This window comes from Chiloscyllium punctatum, chromosome 9, assembly GCF_047496795.1.
Source record: "Chiloscyllium punctatum isolate Juve2018m chromosome 9, sChiPun1.3, whole genome shotgun sequence".
Classification (NCBI taxonomy): Eukaryota; Metazoa; Chordata; class Chondrichthyes; order Orectolobiformes; family Hemiscylliidae; genus Chiloscyllium; species Chiloscyllium punctatum.
Genome location: NC_092747.1, coordinates 68,132,057 through 68,152,953, shown reverse-complemented (window position 1 = coordinate 68,152,953; position 20,897 = coordinate 68,132,057). Strand labels below are relative to the sequence as shown.

The 20,897-nt window shown below is 40.1% G+C and overlaps 1 protein-coding gene across 2 annotated transcripts in view; it reads left to right on the top strand.

Annotated features, from left to right (window-relative positions):
• The window catches only part of LOC140481485 (NADP-dependent malic enzyme, mitochondrial-like), a 166,100-nt gene extending 152,554 nt beyond the window's left edge, over nt 1-13,546 (top strand). For both annotated transcript variants that reach the window (XM_072577744.1, XM_072577745.1), the window contains exons 14-15: nt 3,291-3,389; nt 12,150-13,546. In XM_072577744.1, coding sequence (XP_072433845.1) covers nt 3,291-3,389; nt 12,150-12,311 — 261 coding nt within the window. In that variant the 3' untranslated portion in view covers nt 12,312-13,546. The remainder of the gene's footprint in view (nt 1-3,290; nt 3,390-12,149) is intronic.
• Nucleotides 13,547-20,897: the final 7,351 nt, after the last annotated feature.

Sequence of the window (20,897 nt, the reverse complement as noted above, 5' to 3'; positions counted from 1 at the left end):
TACATTATATAGGTGTTTCTTTTTGCCTTGGCTTCTCAGTTCCTGGGTCCTGCAGTATATTGTGATCCGTTTAAATAATGTCCTGATGCAGCTCCGTTTGAGAGTGTTGGAATGGTTGCTGCTGTAGTTGAGTATCTGGTCAGTGTGTGTAGCTTTCCTGTCAACGTTAATCTGCAGCTCTCCAATGGCTTTCTGTTTTACTGTGACATCTAGGAAGGGGAGTCAGTTATTGTTCCCTTCCTCTTCGGTGAATTTTATACAGTAAAGATGTTGTTTCTGTGCTTGTGGGTTTCTTCTAGTTTCATGATGACAGAAGTATCATCCTCATAGTGGACCCAAAGTTTGAGCTGGTTCGTGGAAAGGGGTGTTCGTTCGAACCTCTGCATAACTGCTTCTGCTATCAGTACTGATATTGGTGATCCCATAGGCGTTTTGTTGATTTGTTTGTAGATCTTATTGTTAAAGGTGAAGTGGGTTCCAAGGCACAGGCCTAGTAGTTTGAGGATGTTTCCCTTGCTGATGGTTTAGTGCTGTCAGGTTTGTGTAGCAGTGAGGCCAGTGTTTCTTTGGCCAGTGTGATGTTTATTGATGTGAATAGGGCCTTCACACAAAGGAAACCATGACCTCCTCGTCCTCTACCTTGGTGTCTTTGATGTTGAGGAATTCCTGGGAATATAACCAGAAGAGTCCAACACACCCTGTTTCTCTGGATTACCAAAGGTATCTAAACAAGGGGCCCCTCAAGTCTCCCTTTCCAGCTCACCGACATACAGGCTAGCAAAGGAACTGCAACATAAACTGAAACATCTGGTAGAAGACTCAACCCACTCCGTCCATTCGACCAAGGATTCCTGAACACCATGAAAGACACCAAGAAAAGCACACAGCCCGTGAGCGCCCCTCATCTGGTCCAACACCGCCCCCAGCACAAAGCACGTGAGCCCCCACACCCAACACCGCCCCCCCCCCATCCATTCCCCCCCCCCACCCCACCAACCCGGTCCAACCCTGCCCTCTTTTCCCCTCCTCCCCCACCCCAGCACAAACCCACCCTCTCTCTGGGGCATCTGGACTGTACACCAATAACAAGACTGCAGCTGCTGTCTTTGTGGGATAAGTCTCCAAATGATGCGCGCGCATGCGTGCACACACACACACACACACACACAAACTTTTGACAGATTCCATGTTTGCCCTGTACAGGACACTGTTGGAGAGATTATTCCTGGGAAGCCACAAGGAGGGGAGGGGTGGGTGGGGGGATGAGAGCAGTTAGGGTACACCCTTCTGTAGAACTGGGGAGAGAAAGAGGGCGAGAGGTCAGTCATTTGGCGACAGTGCCTGTTCAATCACTGTAAACAAAAGAAGCGATCACTGCTGGAAACACATCTTTGATGTAATGTTTCTATCGGGACCACGAGATTTCCTATGGATAATCCGATTTTCGGATAATTGGTATTCTGATCATCAAGGTTCCCTGTATAGCAGAAGCAGTTATGCAGAGGTCAGAATGAACAGCCCTTCCCACAATCCAACCCAAGCTTTGGGTCCACTCTGTGGATGACACCTTTGACATCACGAAACGTAACACAGTAGAAGAAACCCACAAATGCGTTAAGCAACACCCTTACTGGTTAAAAAAAATTCACCAAAGAGGAAAAGAACAATAACTGACTCCCATTGATAGACATCATAATTTACCGAATATTGTGATGTAGACCAGCATTTACAGGAAGGTCACACACACTGACCAGATACTTAGCTACAGAAGCAACCATCCCAACACCCATAAATGGAGCTGCATCGGATCATTATTTAAACAGGCCACAATTCCATGCAGGACCCAGGAACTGCGAGGGAAAAAGTTATCTGTACAACGTATTGAAGAACAATGGTTATCCGATAAGTGCAGTCTGCCGATTCTTGCACAACAGACCTAAACAAGAAGACACAATACGCCTAGAGAGTCTAGCTACCCTACCATACATCAAAGACATTTCAGAGTTGACCACCAGACTGCTCCAGCCCATAGGCATCATGGTGACTCACAAACCTACCACCACACTGAAACAGATCCTGATAAATTTAAAGGACCAAACCCACAGCCAGCTGAACGAATATCTTATACAAAATACCCTGCAAGGACTGCAACAAACATCATATTGGACAGAGAAGCAGGAAACTAGCCACCAGGATACATGAGCACCAAATAGCCACCAAAAGACATGACCAACTATCACTGGTATCCATGCACACAGACAAAGAGGGATACCAGTTCGACTGAGACAATATATCCATCCTGGGACAGGCTAAACAAAGACACGGACAGGAATTCCTAGAGGCCTGGCATTCAAACTAGAACTCCATTAACAAACATATTGATTTGGACCCCATTTACCAATCTCTCAGAAACAGAACCAGAAATGATATCATCCACTACAACAGACCAAGACACACACATAGTGAGTGGGACAGAACACCAACACTTTACCAGATGCTCACTGATGATGTTACCTGGTGTGGTGATGAAACATCTCAGAACAAACCCTCCAGCTCAGCAAGCCAACTTACAACCTGTGTAACAGAATTTCCTCCTGTCTGTATCCTGTTAAAACTTTGAAAAGCTTGAATTAAGGAGGCAATAGCCGAGTGGTATTATCACTATACAATTAATTTACTGACCCAGATCCTGCCATGGCAGATGGTGGAATTTGTATTCAATAAAAATATCTGGAGTTAAGAGTGTGATGATGGCCATGAAACCATTATTGATTGATTTGGAAAAACCCCATCTGGATCACTAATGTCCTCCTCTGGTCTGTCTATATGTGACTCCAGACCAACAGCAATCTGGCTGGCTTTTAACTTCATATCTTAAGGTGCAGATTCAGAACCTTTTTGCCATTTTCTTCATCTCTAGCCCTCATAGTCTCCTGCAAACACCAAGCATGGAATTGAGGTTCTGCGCCCAGCTATCTCTAAATACCACTGATAGCTGCACTAACCAGCAGTTTTGAGGAGTGTGACAAAATAACATACTGATGGATACCTTTTACACTTGCTTCTCATTGTGAAAAAATACATTTGTTAGCAGTAAAGTCTTGCAGACTTAAATTCTTTAGTCTTTAACAATGTAGAGCTAAGTAGACATTAATGATAAGCATGATATATAGTATTATAAGCATGATATATTTATGATACTCTGTCATAATAATTATTGATTGTCCCAATTCATATTTTATGCTGCATGTATCCCAATTATATTGATTTGAGGTTTTTCTTTTGCCCAGGTTCTTGCTGAACTGGTAACGGAGAAGGATCTTGCAGAAGGACGTCTGTACCCACCACTCGGCACCATCAGAGATGTTTCATTCAAGATCGCCACAAGGGTATACAAATATTTTTGTTTGTTAAATGCGAATTAAACTGTTGCAGTTACAAAGAGCTGTTGTTATTTCTGTGAATGTTTTGAAGCAGAAGACCAAGACATGGTAGCTGATTTTAGTGGCACATGATCCTGATTTGTTTGTTTCATTTTTATTTATTTTCTTTTTATCAGTGGGTGCAGTTTGCAACAATGTTACTTTAACTCTAGAACGGCCAATGGAGTTAACTAATGCAGAGATTAACTGAAAGCTTTAAATCAAGACTTTGACTATTATTGGTAAAAACCTCCGTAAAAGATTTAGATTAGATTCCCTACAGTGTGGGAACAGGCCCTTTGGCCCAACAAGTCCACACCAACCCTCCAGAAGAGTAATCCACCCGGACTAATTTCCCTCTGACTAATGCACCTAACACTGTGGGCAATTTAATATGGCCAATTCACCTGACCTGCACATCTTTGGGAGGAAACCAGAGCACCCGGAGGAAACCCACGCAGATATGGGGGTAATGTGCACAGACAGTGCCTGAGGCTGGAATCGAAACTGGGACCCTGATGCTGTGAGGCAGCAGTGCTAACCACCATGCTGCCGTATAATATGTATTTTTGAGGTTGGAAGAAATAGAACTGTGGGGCAATTTCCACATGTATTCATATTCACAAAGTAGTGCAAGTCAATTAGAAGCTAGTTAAATTGACATTATTAGAAGAAATTATGAGAGATATACAGACTAATCACTTGGAAAGATTGTGATGCCAGATTTCAGTGATGATAGATATCTATATATTTGCAGGATGTGGAGTTAGTTGTCACATTTTAACCTGAAATGCAAGTGGTCACATTATCGTAGCCAGGTATGGGTTTATATAGTGAGCAGTTTTGTGTCCCTTATCTAAAGAAAGATATACTGGCAGTGGAGGCAGTCCAGAGGAGATTCACTTGGCTGATTACAGGTATGGAAGGACTGTCTTGTGAGGAGGGTTTGTGTAGTTTGGGCCTGAATTCATTGGAATTTAGAAGAAGTATGACCTTATTGAGACATACAAGATTCTTAGGGAACTTGACAGTGTAGATGCAGAGAGATTATACCCCCTCTGTGTTAGAGTCTAGGACCGGAGGACATAATCTCAGAACAACATTTAATACAGAGTTGGGGAGGATAGTGAATCTGTGGAATTTTTATTGCAGGGGCTATCGAGACTGGGTCATTGAGTATATTCAAGTCTGAGATAGATATATTATTAATTAGTGTCAAATGGGAAAGTGGAGTTGAGGATTATCAGATCAGTCATGATCTCACTCAATGATGGAGCAGACTCAGCGGGCTGAATGGTCACCGTCCACTCCTATGTCTGATGTTTACGGTTTTGATCAAATCGGTTGTTGCTGCCAACAGAATTGCTTTCTAGACTAAAGGCAAAATACTGTGAAGAATTCCGAAGAAGAGTCCAACCAGACTCAAACCATTAACTCTGTCTCTCCACAGATGATGTCAAACTTGCTGAGTTTTTGTAGTATTGTGTCTGCTGTTTAAACTGTTGTTCTTCAGCATTTTTATTAATGATTCGGATGAAGGCATCCTGAATGCAGAATTCAGGCTTGCTGACAATATTAAAGATTCTGCAAAAGTTAACCTTTACACAAAGCAACTAGACTACAGACTAACTTAGTACGCTAAAGTTCATTTTCCTTTTTTATCTATCAGCATTTATGTAGTGCCTTTAGTATTGGAGAAGGGATCGGTGCTGGCCGCACTTTTGTTTGTCATTTATATGAATGATTTAGGTGAGAATATAGAAGGCACGGTTAGTAAGTTTGGGAATGACACCAAAATTGGTGCATAATGGACAGTGAAGGAGGTTATCTGAGATTACAAAGAGATCTTAATCAATTGGGTCAATGGGCTGAGGAATGGCAGATGGAGTTTAATTTGCATTTTGGTAACACAAACAAGGGCAAGACTTATATACCTAAAAATAGGGCCTTGAGTAGTGCTGTAGAACAGAGACACCTAGAGATTCAGATATATAATTCTTTGACATTTACATTGCATGTAGACAAGGTGTTCAGCACGCTTCCCTTCATTGCTCAGACCATTTGAGTATACGTGTTGGGACTTCATATTGAGGTTGTACAGGTCGGTGAGGCCTTCTCTGAAATACTGTGTCCAGATTGGGTCGCCCTCCTGTAAAAAAGATATTATTAAGCTAGACAGTATTCAGAAGAGTTTGAGCAGAATGTTGCCAGAAATGGACGTTTTGAGTCATAAGAGAAGATTTGACAGGCTGTGACATTTTTCATTGGAGCATAGACGATTGAGGAGTGACCTTTATAGAGGTTTTTAAAATCCTAAGAGGTGTAGATGGGGTGAATGGCAGGTGTCTTTTACATCGGGTGGGGAATTTCAAGACTAGGCATAGAGGAGAAAGATTTTAAAAAGTCATGAGGGGCAACCTTTTTACACAGAGTGGTTCATGAAATATTAAGAATGAACTTCCAGAGAAATGGTGGATATGATTACAGTTACAAAGTTTAAAAGACATGTACATTTCCTTGATTATCCAAACGACATGGGCAGGGATTATTTTGTTCCGATAATCGAATGCTGGATAACACAGTTTAGTCAAGCATCGGGACCTTGTGATTTTGCCGGATAATCTGAAATTTGGATAATCGAATGCCAGATGATAGAGATTCCTCTGTAGGTAAGAACATGAATAAGAAATGTTTGGAGGGATATGGGCCCTGCGCAGGCAGCTGAGACTAATTTAATTTGTGATTATGGTCAGCATGGATTGGTTGGATCAATGGGTCTGTTTCGTGTTGTATGATTTCATAAGTCCCAAAATAGTTTACAAAGGATTAATAAAGTTGATATTCTGATATTAAAGCAAGAAGGTAAGATATTATTGGGATTATTGACTAAAATCATGGATAAAAAATTAAGCTTTAAGGAGAATTTGCTGGAAGAGAGGTAAGTGTTGAGTCAGAGGACTGTATAGAAAACATTAGAGTGTATGGCTTCTAGACAGGTGGTTGTTCTGTTAAGCCATCTGATATGCAATACAAGTGCTATAATACCATCATAGAGCACGGAAACTGATCCTTTGTCCATTGAACGACTAAGTTTCCCAAACTAAACTTGTCCCACTTACCTTCCTTTGGCCCATATCTCTCTAAGCAAGTCATATTCATGTACCCATCTAAATGTCTTTTATCTTGGAGGAACTGTTTGGGTGAAGTTCACAGCACAGAAGCAGATAAGTGTATTGATTTTAAGTGTGACCTACAGGAAGTCTGCAGTAGTGAGTAGAGTGGGTTCTTTCTTGATTATATGTTTTTGGAGATATGTCTCTTGATTAAACTTCTAAGCTATAGCTATTAATTTAACCTGGGTCAGTGTTTTGTAGAGGAATAAGACGGTGTTATTTTCTGGGCCTGTAGATTGTGAAGGAGCAAAAATGGCCTTTTGGTAGAGTGATATGTGCTTCTTGTCAGATGTGGGAGTTTAGAGAGAGTTTAAAGGTTACTACGGATTATATCTGCAAAAGATGCTGTTGTTTGCGAAGCTTATCAGATCAAATGGATCAGTTAGATGCAATGAGGAATTTGCAACAGCATGTGATGGATGGCAGTTATAGGAAGGGGGGAAAGTCTCAAATACCGTCACATAGATGGGTTAACTCCAGGAAAGGTAACAGAAATAGACCGCCTTCTGTGGCTATACCCATTTCAAACAAGTATGCTGTTTTGGAAAATGATGGATTCTCAGGGGAACATGGCACGAGCAGCCAAGTTTCTGGTATTGAGACTGGCTCTAATGCAATGAGGAGTACGTCAGGTTCCAAGAGATGAATTGTGTTAGGGGACTCTCTAGTCCGAGGTACAGATAGACGTTTCTGTGGACAGCAGTGAACAATCAGAATGGTGTGTTGCTTCCCTGATGCCAGGATCAAGGATGTCTCAGAGAGGGTGTAGAATGTTCTCAAGGGGGAGAGGGGCCAGCAAGAGGTCATTGTCCACATTGGAACCAACGACATAGGAAGGGAAAAGGTTGAGATTCTGAAGTGAGATTAACGAGAGTTAGGCAGAAATTTAAAAAGGTCTTCTAGAGTAGTAATATCTGGATTGCTCCCGGTGCTACGATCTAGTGAGGGCAGGAGTAGGAGGATAGAGCAGATGAATGCGTGGCTGAGGAGCTGGTGTATGGGAGAAGGATTCATATTTTTGAACCATTGGAATCTCTTTTGGGGTAGAAGTGACCTATTCAAGAAGGGCGGTTTGCACCTAAATTGGAAGGAGACTAATATACTGGAAGGGATAGAGATGCTCGGGAGGATTTAAACTAGTAAAGTGGGGGGTGGGACCCAGGGAGATAGTGAGAAAAGAGGTCAATCTGAGACAGTTGGGAACAGCGAGTCAAACAGTCAGGGCAGGCAAGGACAAGGTAGGACTAATAAATTGAACTGCATTTATTTCAATGCAAGGGAAGGCAGATGAACAATTACAGAAACATGGCTCAAGGATGGGCAGGACTGGCAGCTTAATGTTCCAGGATACAAATGCTACAGGAAGGATAGAAAGGGAGGCAAGAGAGGAGGGGTAGCATTACAGATGTGCTGAGGGAGGATATTCCTGGAAATACATCCAGGGAAGTTATTTGGGTGGAACTGAGAAATAAGAAAGGGATGATCACCTTATTGGGATTGTATTATAGACCCCCTAATAGTCAGAGGGGAATTGAGAAACAAACCTGTAAGGAGATCTCAGCTCTCTGTAAGAATAATAGGGTGGTTATGGTAGGGGATTTTAACTTTCCAAACATACACTGGGACTGCCAAAGTGTTAAGGGTTTAGATGGAGAGGAATTTGTGAAGTGTGTACAAGACAATTTTCTGATTCGGTATGCGGATGTACCTACTAGAGAAGGTGCAAACGTTGATCTACTCTTGGGAAATAAGGCAGGGCAAGTGATTGAGATGTCAGTGGGGGAGCACTTTGGGGCCAGCGACCATAATTCTATTAGATTTAAAATAGTGATGGAAAAGGATAGACCAGATCTAAAAGTTGAGGTTCTAAATTGGAGAAAGGTCAATTTTGACAGTATTAGGCAAGAGCTTTCGAAAGCTGACTGGGGCAGATGTTCACAGATATAGAGATGGCTGGAAAATGGGAAGCCTTCAGAAATGAGATAATGAGAATTCAGAGAAAATCTATTCCTGTTAGGGTGAAAGGGAAGGCTGGTAGGTATAGGGAATGCTGGATGACTAAAGAAATTGAGGGTTTGGTTAAGATAAAGAAGGAAGCATATGTAAGGTATAAACAGGATAGATCGAGTGAATCCTTAGAAGTGTATAAAGGCAGTATGTGTATACTTAAGAGGGAAATCAGGAGGGCAAAAAAGGGGACGTGAGGTAGCTTTGGCAAATAGAATTAAGGAGAATCCAAAGGGTTTTTACAAATACATTAAGGACAAAAGGGTAACTATGGAGAGAATAGGGCCCCTCAAAGATCAGCAAGGTGGCCTTTGTGTGGAGCCGCAGAAAATGGAGATACTAAACAAGTATTTTCCATCAGTATTTACTGTGGAAAAGGATATGGAAGATATAGACTGTAGGGAAGTAGATGGTGACAGCTTGCAAAATGTCCAGATTACAGAGGAGTAAGTGCTGGATCTCTTGAAACACAGAAGTGGATAAATCCCCAGGACCTGATCAGGTGTACCCTAGAACTCTGTGGGAAGCTAGAGAAATGATTGCTGGGCTTCTTGCTGAGATATTTGTATCATCGATAGTCACAGGTGAGGTGCTGGAAGACTGGAAGTTGGGTAACGTGATGCCACTGTGTAAGAAGGGTGGCAAGGATAAGCCAGGGAACTATAGACCAGTGAGCCTGACATCGGTGGTGGACAAGTTGTTGGAGGGAATCCTGAGGTACAGGATGTCCATGTATTTGGAAAGGCAAGGACTGATTAGGGATAGTCAACACGGCTTTGTGCGTGGGAAGTCTCACAAACTTGATTGAGTTTTTTGAGGAAGTAACAAAGAGAATTGATGAGGGGAGAATGGTAGATGTGATCCATATGGACTTCAGTCAGGTGTTCGACAGGGTTCCCCATGGGAGACTGGTTAGCAAGGTTAGCTCTCTCGGAATACCAGGATAACTAGCCATTTGGATACAGAACTAGCTCAAAGGTAGAAGACAGGGTGGTGGTGGAGGGTTGTTTTTCAGATTGGAGGCCTGTGCCCAGTGGCGTTCCACAAGGATTGGTGCTGGGTCCTCTACGTTTTGTCATTTACATAAATGATTTGGATGCGAGCAGAAGAGGTACAGTTAGTAAGTTTGCAGATGACACCAAAATTGGAGGTGTCGTGGACAGTGAAGAAGGTTACCTCAAATTATAGCAGGATCTTTGTCAGATGGGGCCAATGGGCCGAGAAGTGGCAGATGGAGTTTAATTCAGATAAATGCAAGGTGCTGCATTTTGGGAAAGCAAATCTAAGCAGGACTTATACACTTAATGGTAGAGTCCTAGAGAGTGTTGCTGAATAAAGAGACCTTGGAGTGCAGGGTTCATAGCTCCTTGAAAATGGAGTTGCAGGTAGATAGGATAGTGAGGAACACGTTTGGTATGCTTTTCTTTATTGGTCAGAGTATTGAGTACAGGAGTTGGCAGGTCATGTTGTGGTTGTACAGGACATTGGTTAGGCCACTGTTGAATATTGCGTGCAATTCTGGTCTCCTTCCTATCAGAAAGATGTTGTGAAACTTGAAAGGGTTCAGAAAAGATTGACAAGGATGTTGCCAGGGTTGGACGATTTGAGCTATGGGGCGAGGCTGAACAGGCTGGGGCTGTTTTCCCTGGAGCGTCGGAGGCTGAGGAATGATCTGATAGAGGTTTACAAAATTATGAGGGGCATGAATAGGGTAAATAGACAAAGTCTCTTCCCTGGGATTGGGGAGTTCAGAACTAGACAGCATAGGTTTAAGGTGAGAGCGGAAAGATATAAAAGGGACCTAAGGGACAACCTTTTCACGCAGAGAGTGATATGTGTATGGAATGAGTTGCCGGAGGAAGTGGTGGAGGCTGGTACAATTGCAACTTTTAAAAGGCATTTGGATGGGTATATGAATAGGAAGGGTTTGGAGGGATATGGGCCAGGTGCTGCCAGATGGGACTAGATTGGGTTGGGATATCTGGTCGGCATGGATGGGTTGGACTGAAGGTCTGTTTCCATGCTGTACATCTCTGTGACTCTGACTGTAAATGTTGTAATGGAACCTGCATCTATTACTTCCTCTGGCAGTTCATTCTACATACAAATCACCATCTGTATAAAAGATTTGCCTCTCAAGTCCCTTTTTAAATCCTTTTCCTCTCACCTTAAAAATATGTCCCCTAGTTTTAAACTCTCCCACCCTAGGGAAATGACCTTTTGTTATTCAGCTTATCCATGCCCCTCATGATTTAAAAAAATCTTGATAAGGTCATACCTCAATCTCTGTGCTCCATGAAAAGAGTTCCAGTCTGTCCACCCAAACACTCCATTCCCGGACACATACTTGTAAATCTCTTCTGCACCATTTCCAATTCAATAATATCTTTCGTATAGCAGGGTGACCAGAACTGTACATAGTACTCCAAAACTGGCTTTGCCAACATTCTGTACAACCTAACATGATATTCTAACTCCTATACCAAGGGTCTAAGCATGGAAGGCAAGCATGCTAAACGCCTTCTTAACAACTACCATCCTGCCTACCTGTGACGCAACTTTCAAAGAATTACGTTGTTTGAACCCCTAAGTTCAAAGACCTGAACCCGTAGGTCTCTTTGTTCAACAACACTATCCGGTGCCCTACCATTAACTAGGACAAAGTGAGGACTGTAGATGCTGGAGATCAGAGTCGAGAGTGTGGTGGTGAAAAAGCACAGCAAGTCAGGCAGCAACCGAAGAGCAGGAGAGTCAATGTTTCAGGCGTAAGCCCTTCATCAGGAAATGAAGGGCTTACACCCGAAACATTGATTCCCCTGCTCCTCGGATGCTGCCTGATCTGCTGTACTTTTCCAGCACCCACACTGACAACCCTACCATTAACTGTATAAGTCCTGTCCGTCCTTGTTTTACCAAAATGCAATATCTCACATTTATCCAAATTAAACACCATCTGCCACTCCTTAGCCCTTTGGCCCAATTGATCAAAATAGTTAACTTTCTTCACTGTTGACTATATCATAACTTTTTTGGTATCAAATTTACTAACCATGTCTCCTAAATTCTCATTAAAATCATTTATATAAATGACAAACAAAAGCGGATCCAGCACTGATCCTTGCAGAACACTGCTGGTCGCAGACCTCCAGTCTGAAACACAACCTTCCACCATCACCCTCTGTTTCTTACCGTCAAGCCAATTTTGTATCCAATTGGCAAGCTCTCCCTGAATCCCATGTGATCTAACTTTACTAATCAGTCTGTCAAGCACTGGTTATTGTCAATTTCTCCAGTTTAATACCTTAACGTCCCCTTTCCCTTTTACAAACATCACCTAGGACTCTTGTCCTTCTCTTAGACTGCAACCTGTGGTTTAATAAACATGGATGAATTCACTTTGTTTCAAAGGCCAATATTTAAACCTGACTTGTCACATTGCCTCCATGAGAGAAGAAATAATTAAATATCCCAATACTGTCCCATGACATTGATGTTTTAAATTTTACAAGACTTTGTTTTATTTTTATATTTTATTGTTTATTTATAGATTGTGGATTATGCATATAAACATAATCTTGCTGCCTGGTACCCTGAACCTGAGGACAAAGAAGCATTTGTTCGTGCTCAAATCTACAGCCCTGATTATGATTCCTTTGTGTTGGATAACTACAAATGGCCAGAAGAAGCTATGGAAATTCAGAAAGTGTAGTTATCTGTGCCACTCTAGGCATAACCTAGAATGTATTGTCAAAGCCAGGTAACCTTAATTGCAAACTATATGCTGCCTTCTGACATGATTATTCCAAAGCATTATAAAACAGTTGCTGTTAAGAAGAAAGTCACTCTCATTTATTAATTTCAAACCACCAAAAACATCTTCAGTAATAATCTTCTAGAAGTTCATTGCAGTTCTTGAATTTTTTTAAATTTCTTTTTTATTCATCCAGGGATTTTTGATATTTCATGATTACATTGCTACTTCCACCTTTTAACAAACATTATTTGCAATTTGAACAACTTTAATAGGTATACTATTTCTGCACTTCGTTACAACTATGATATCAAAAGACAGACTCTGGGTTGATATTCACTGAACTGCCCAATCTTACATGAGACTTATAGCTATATGTCATCAGCATTTTTCACAAAAGTTAAGTTTCTTTCCTGAACATGGCCACCATTTTTTTCCCTCCAGAATCATGTGTATGTAGGTTATCTGCTATAATGCAACAGTTGTGTACCTCTGCTATCTTGTGCTATAGAAAATCAGCCTTTGGAAAACGGCTATAGAAAGTCACACTGTAGAAGATTGCTAATAGAAAATCGCTATACCAGTATACCCTTTCAGTAGAAAGTTTGTGTTATCTAAACAACATCCACAATTTGTCAATTGCGTTATAGCCAATTTGCACTGATGAAACGCACATCATAGCAGAACAACTTGTAATACCATTGTTTTAGTTTGGATTTATTTTTGCATGCTGTTCTGCTTTTGGAGTAAAGAGTCTAATTTAGCAGTGCAAAGAGCATATGGGATGACATTTCCCAGAATTTAAGCTAAAACTGTGTTCGTATTTAAGCAACTTCCAAGTTGCTCAGTAATAAAATAAATTATTCATTAACACATTATCCTTTCATCTGTAAAAGTTGAATCTTGTCCAGAATGATTGACTAAAAGCCATCTATTTGAGATCCAATAAACCTTTCCAAATGAAACCATTTGGTGGTGGCTTTCAAATTAATAATCTGCCGTAACCAATAATTATGAATTGTTAGAGTGCAGTAATAATCATTTTCTGAAATTGCACCCAAAACTATATTTTAAGCATTTCTCTTATGCTGCAATGTCATTGTATAATTTTAGAAAGAACATAAACTAAGAATCCTGTGAAGGTGTACATCGGAAGAGAACAAAATGCTTAATAAATCATGGTCTTGAATCAATTGCTGTTCTTCATTATTGCTAGCCATGAAAAAGAGTTACAAGAGTTATTGTGGAATGAAACATCTGAAACCATCAGCTATCTATATTTATTTTCTCTAAAAAGGCTCCAGAATAAACTAGCATATGTGAATGTTTCTCTATCCTGGGACACATGATTTGACAGTGGAATTTATTTAGAAGATCATATACGGTACTGAAACTCCACATATTTTAGATCTAGTCATCTTGTTAATCTGTGCTACCAGCTTTATGTATATTAAAACTCAGGTCCGTTATTTCCATCTGCTGTGTCATTTGGTATTTCCAGACAGTAAGTGACACTATTAACTTGCTTGTACTCTTAAATTCAAAATCATTTGAAAGATGACTTTGCTAAGTTTACAGAAAATAGTTGTGCTTCAGGTGGACAAACATTAAATGATTCTTGGTTATGTGTTGTTTTCCTATTTTATGGTCTTCATTTTGCAGCATTAGAGCCATCTATGAACACTGATTTCCACATTCATCTCTGCCCAGCTTGCATTTGTTAGTCAGGTTGGTCCCTTCTTACCATTCCTAGGGGGAAAAAGCTTCCTTTCTCTAAAGATGCTAAAGATGGCACCAGTTCTTGACTATTGGCTAACATCTCCAGGGTTGGAGGTAGTGCTGTCAAGTGCCTTTTCAATTTGACGTCTAGAAGGCCCACATGAGGGACAGACCTATAGATTTTGGTGTTCTACTGCACATGTTTATTTGTAATGAGCGGAGAATAAAATAATCATGAGAAAGCCTATTCTGTCCCTGAGCAGCAGTACAGGTTGTCCTCCTATAATGCACAATTCATCATTGCAATTTGGTGAAATACAAACTCCCATTGGCTATTACACGATTCCATTCCCGGTTACATTGAGTCCACTCGACGTGTTTCCTTCGGGTCAAGCAAAAGTGCTTGGATGACTGGTGTTATGAAGATGTGGGTGTACTGTATCTTTAAGAGAATTAAAAGCTAGCAGTGACAGCACCAAGTTCTCAATAAGATACAATGTAATATTTGGTTCAGGACAGATAGCACTGGCTGAGTTGCTATGAGGCAAAAAAAAATCAAATTTGGCCAATCAGTTTAAATTATACCGAAAATACCAAATTCAAATCAACTTTGAATTGAGTATATTGACTATCTTATAAGCCATTGACACAATCCAATGCTTTGATGGTATAAGACTGGGAAAAATTGAATAGTTGGGAGGAGAACTCCAAGCCAATGACATCTGCACACTGCCCAGAAAAATAGCTCTCTTAAAGGTACCTTTATTAGTCAGTAACCTGTGAAGCAGAATTCCCAAGAAGAAGAAAAGGCAGGAAAACAGAAAACTGAAAGCTGCCTGATTTTGAGATTAGCTTTGTAAATCTTAATTGGGGGTTTTCTCAAACTAATATTGTAGAAGGGGAAGGTAAAGATAAGTTAGAGGAAGGAGTAGTAAATAGTTGTTAGTTAATTATTCTCTGTTATACTTTAAGAAATAAAGTTAATTTTTACTTTAAATAGTTCTTAGTCTATCGAATTTTCACAGATTACTGCACGGGATAAATCTTTGCTGTGTTGCCGGGTTAAAATAAGCAGGACGGTTTGCCCCATTCATAACACTGGGCAAATGTTTTGTGATCTTATTGTTGATGTTTTTTAGGATGTTTTAGAAACTATTGCAGGAGAAAACATTTGGGTTTCACTATTCTCATTGTGGACAATGCACCAAACCATCCTCCCACCATTGGCGAGCTTTCTGAAAACATAAAAGTGCTATTTCTATCTCTAAACATAACCTCTCTCATTTAACCCATGGACCAGGGTGCAATAGCAGCTTTTAAATCTTATTATTTAAAATGCACATTCAGGAAGCTGATTTCAGCTACTGAGGAGAATAATGAGGACAGTGCTCTTCAATTTTGGAAGAGCTTTAACATTAATAATGCTGTTGACATAATTGTGGACGTCTCGGGTGATGTCAGTAAGGATTGCTTGCATGTAGCTGGCAGAAGCTTCTCCAGGATTTTTTTCATGATTTTAAAGGCGTTGAACCATCAGAGAGCCTCTAGCAATGAAAGAACATTTGTTGCTCTTGCAAAGAAGTGGACACTGAGAATGTTGAGGAACTGCTAGAATCCCATTATGAAGACGTCCCCACTGTTGATCAACAACTACTTGTGGAGGAAATTGAAGCTGGAGATGAAGACAGTGAAGTCCTGGATGCAGCACCACGCGAACTTCCCACTTCGCTTTATCTTTTATCCTGAGGGAAGTTGAGAAGTGGTTGTAGCTTTTAGAAGACAATGACTACAATGCAGAATGCAGCAGGATAGCAGTTTGTGGCACAGAGCCATATCTGGCACCCTATGAACAGCTTCATGAAAGAAGAAAGATGATAAAGCAGCAAAAACTAGATCTTTTTTCAAAGTCAATCCCAAGAAACAGTCTGAGGACAATGAACCACAGCCATCTGCTTCTGGACAAAATATTTTCTTTTGTTGTAACCTCAACTGCAGAACTGCACCTGAAAGTGACAATGCTAATGATGAGCCTCAGCCATAAACTCTTAATACAGTACCATAACTCAGCAAACCCAGAAACCCCTTCAAAAGTTCCCTTCCAGTTTTTCAGGGTAAAGTGTTAAGTTTATTGTGTTTTTGATTAAAGTATGATTTTAACATTTACTTAGACTGTGCTATCATTTTGTGTTAGGCCAAATACTATTTTTGTTTCGATTTTTACTGATATTTTTGGTGGTTTGTTCCAACCCTAATTTTCCCAAAGGCCCTGTTATTTGTATTGCGTGATTTGAGGTCACGCAAGAGTGCAACTATCTTGTTATAGAAGAACAGACTGTATTTCCTGCGTTTAAAGCCTGTGTCGACTCTTAAGTCTAAAAGAAAACATGATTCTGTCCTATGTAGAGCTGTGAGCTATATAAAATGATCAAATGGAACATTTAAAGTTAGTTGTACAATGGTATGGTAATTTTAAAATTTTAATTATGATAAATGCTATATATATATTTCCGGATTGTCTCTGAAAGTTACCAGAAATCTGGAGCAAGATACAATTAATATAGCTTACATTTCATAATATGTGGAACCTGGTCTAAATTTCCAGATGTGTTCTAAAGTGCAACTTAAATTTTGAACGTTAATTCCTGTGTTCTGTATCGGTAACCTATTAAATAAATTGCAAAAACAATCTGCATATTCCTTCTTGCTTGATAAATTCAGCAAGTTTTCTTTTTCTTGTTTGTCTTAAACAGGGGTTTGTGTTGTAACAGATGGTATCAGTGACATTGACTCTTCCACCAGCACTGGCCCTTTCCTTCTCTTCAGACATTTTATTCACAGTTGTTTTCACATATCTTGTAGCAATAGGAGAAGATTGGTGTGACTTGGGTGAAACATTTAATCGATTTCACCAAATCTCAATAGAATACAAAATGGTATTTTTGCCCCATTCAAAACAGGCTTCTTCAATTCTGATAATGACACAAATGGAAAGATCAACATGTAATTAAGCCTTATGTACTGAAGGGCCATAGATTCAATTCTTTGGGCAGTGTGCGCTGAATGTAATAGATGCTGTACAATTAACTGACTTCAATTCTCTACCACCTTGGAAAAAGCAGTGATTCAGAGCAGTGATGATTTTCAAGCATTATATATTGCAGTAGAAACAAAATCCTTATGAATGGAAAACTGTCTACACAGAAAACCTACCTCTATTTCTTTAAAAACTTCTTTCTTCATTTAGCTAACTGTAGGCAATCCATTTTGAATTAGCACTAGATAGGACTTGAGTCTCGAGTCCAAATAATCCTAACTTTCATATGAGGTTCCTTACTTTTGTGTGACAATGGAATTACATTATACAGCAGCATTGGAAAAAATTGGAAATCTCTGTAAGGATCATTCTGACTGAGGAACCATCAAGATGTTTAAATGAAGGATATTGCTGCCCAACTCTCTTTTATCACAGCCAAGAATCATCTTGGTGCTTGGAAATTCTCTACATAAAGTTTACAGGCTGTGAATTAAGTGGGCTTGTATCAAAAATTCTTGGCTAAGGAAATGTAGATTCTTCAGCCACAAGCACTACAGTGCTGCCCACTACAAACTTCTCCTCTGTTACAGGGCTTAGACCAACTCTGCAGCCTTTATTTGTAGCTCACAAAAGGTGAATGTTAGTTCATGCTTCACAAAATAATAAATTATATTTTCCAAAAGTTTCTGCATACAATAACAGGAGGAATTGATTCATGTAGCTGTGTCTTTCTCCTGACTTCATTTCAGAATTCTTCAGCTCCACCAAGTGGAGAATGAAGAAATGTGGGAACATTTACAGATCCTAGTGAACAATACACAATTGAAAATATAAGAGGGCAGGGTTTTTTAAGTAACCTCCAATCCAATTATTAATTTATTGTTTCTAATCATACTAAAAGCTTGCACGATAGAATTTCTCATACATGAAGGCTTAAATATTTGTAATTGCTTGGGGTGCAGAGCTGGGTGAATTGCAATCAGTAATATGTTCTGATAATTCAGTTGTTTTGTGTATACCAGAGGTTCACATTGACAGAAATGCCATCAGATTCTTTAACTCATGGTGAAGGATTTCTGAGATTATGAGGGAGCTGAATTCACTGCAGAACATGTAGGTGATTGAATAATTTCTGGATCACCAGCTCAGCATATATGACAGCAGCTCACACTGCCCACAGAATTGCGAAAGTTGCCTCACATCCTAATAGAATTCTGAGGAACAACTTGAAGGCCTTTGACCAGAAAAATAGGAAGAATAAGAGCTGGAATCTTCCACCTGTGGCACTTTAAAGACCATGTTTGGCACTAAAGGACTGAAGTTCCAAAAACCTGTCACCTGATGCAAAGAATTTCACAGCCAGAAACAGAAAATCATAAGATTGCAGTGGTAAATATTGGCTGAAGAGATGGGGGGGAAAGCCAAGCAGCTCTCGACCTACTGAAGTGTGTCCTAGGGTGTATTCTCATTCTGGTCCCAGAGTAAGCAGCATCATGTAGAGGCTGCATAGGGAGGAAGTTAAACAGAAGGACATGTGAGGTTGTAAACTACAGACTTACTCTCAATACCCACATTTGAGAGGCTGAAATGTGGTATGCCAGACTTACACATGACTAGATGTATGGTGTAAGTTCATAAGATATAAGAGCAAAATTAGGTCATTTGGCCCATCAAATCTGCTCCACCATTCGATCATTGTTGATATGCTCCTTTTTCCTGCCTTCTCCCCATAACTCTTCAACCCATAACCTACATAAAAATCTGTCTAACTCCTCCTTAAATTTACTCACTGTCCCAGCATCCACCTCACTTTGGAATAGCGAATTCCACAGATTCACAACTCTTTAGAAGAATTCTGCTTTAAATTTGCTACTCCTTACCCTAACACTATGACACCTCAGCCTAGAATGCCCCACAAGAGGAAGCATCTGCTGAACGTGTATTTTATCCATGCCTTCTATCATCTTGAATACCTCAAATGGACCACTCCTCATTCTTCTAGATTCCAGAGAATGTAGGCTTAAACTGTTCAATGTCTCTTCATATGACAAACTGCTCATCTCTGGGATTAATCTAATGAACCTCCTCTGAACTTCCTCCAATGCCACTACATCTTTCCTCATTTAAGGGGACCAAAACTGTACACAATACTTCAGGTGTGATCTCGCCCAATGCCTTGTATAGATGCAACAATACTTCCTTACCTTTATATTCTATTCCTTTAGCTGTAAAAAGCAATATTGCATTTGCTTCCTTTATTATCTGTTGCACGTGCATGCCATTTTCTGTGACTCATGAATGAGAAGAACCAGATCCCTCTGCTGCGCAACACTCCGAAGTCTCTCCGCATTTAGGTAATAGGTTGCCTTCCCATTTTGTCGATTAAAGTGCATGACTTCATACTTACCCATGTTAAACTCCATCTGCAAGATTTTAGCCCACTGTCCTAACCTATTTATAACCATTTGTAAGGTTCTTATTTCGTCATTGCAATATACCGTTCCACCTATTTTTGTGTCCTCTGCAAATTTGTCTATAGTGCCTTCTATACCTGTAACCAATTTGTTAATGTAGATTGTAATTAGCTGGAGTTCAAGGACTGAGCCCTATTAGCACCCCACTAGTTACATCTTGCCATCCAGGAAAAAAAAACATTTATCCCGACTATGTCTGTCTTCTGACCATCAACCAATCATCTATCCAGGCTAATAAATGACCTCTTATCCCATACAATCCAACCTTGTGAATTAATCTTTTGTGCGGCACCTTATCAAATATCTTCTGGGAGTCCAGACGCATTACATCTACAGGATCCCCTTATCTACTTTGCTTGTTCCATCTTCAAAGAACTCTAGCAAGTTAGTCAAACCTGATTTGTCTTTCATAAAACCATGCTAACTCTGATGGATAGCATTTTGGCTTTCCAAACGTCCTGATATTGCTTCCTTGATAATTGATTTTAACATATTCTTCGCAACAGATGTTAAACTAACTGATCTGTAATTTTCCATATACTGCCTCCTTTTTGAATAAGGGCATTACATTAGTATTTTTCCAATTCACTGGAACCTTTCCCATGTCCAGGAATTTTGGAATATTTTAACCAATGGATCTGCTATGTCTGCCGCCACTTCCTTTAATACCTTAGGATGTAGGCCATAAGGCCTGGGGGACTTGTCCTCAATCTAATAGTTTGCTGAGTACCTTTTCCCTATCGATATTGATTTTCTAAATTCTACCCTTTCTATTGTCTCTGCCTCAGTTATCACAGTGGAGGACAACAGTTAAAGTACTGATTTAGCATCTCTGTCATTTCAATGTTCCTCTCTATTAACTCTCCGGTTTCATCTTCCAACAGACCACCATTCACCTCAGTGATTCTCTTGCCTTTTAAATACCAGTAGAAGATTTTGCTGTCCTTTTTGATATTTTTTAGGAAGGAGATCTCCAAATCCTTGGGAAATTTTAGAGCAATTAAGTGGCAGTCGACATATGTTCAAAATAAAAACACAAATTGCTGGACAAACTCAGCAAGTTTGGCAGCATTTGTGGAGAGAGAAATAGAATTAATGTTTTGAGACCAGTGACCCTTCAGAACAACATCCTCCCAGGAAGGTTAAACAGTGCTGTGAGGGAAGGTTAAACCAAATTGAACAAGTAGTTTGGTACTAAGGTGCAGTTTTAAAAAAATAAAAACAAAAGAAAAAGTAGAAAGGTCTACAGAGGATGGCAAGGTAGAAAAGGAAATGATACAGAATCAGGTACTATCATTAAAAAGATCTGTTAGGTTT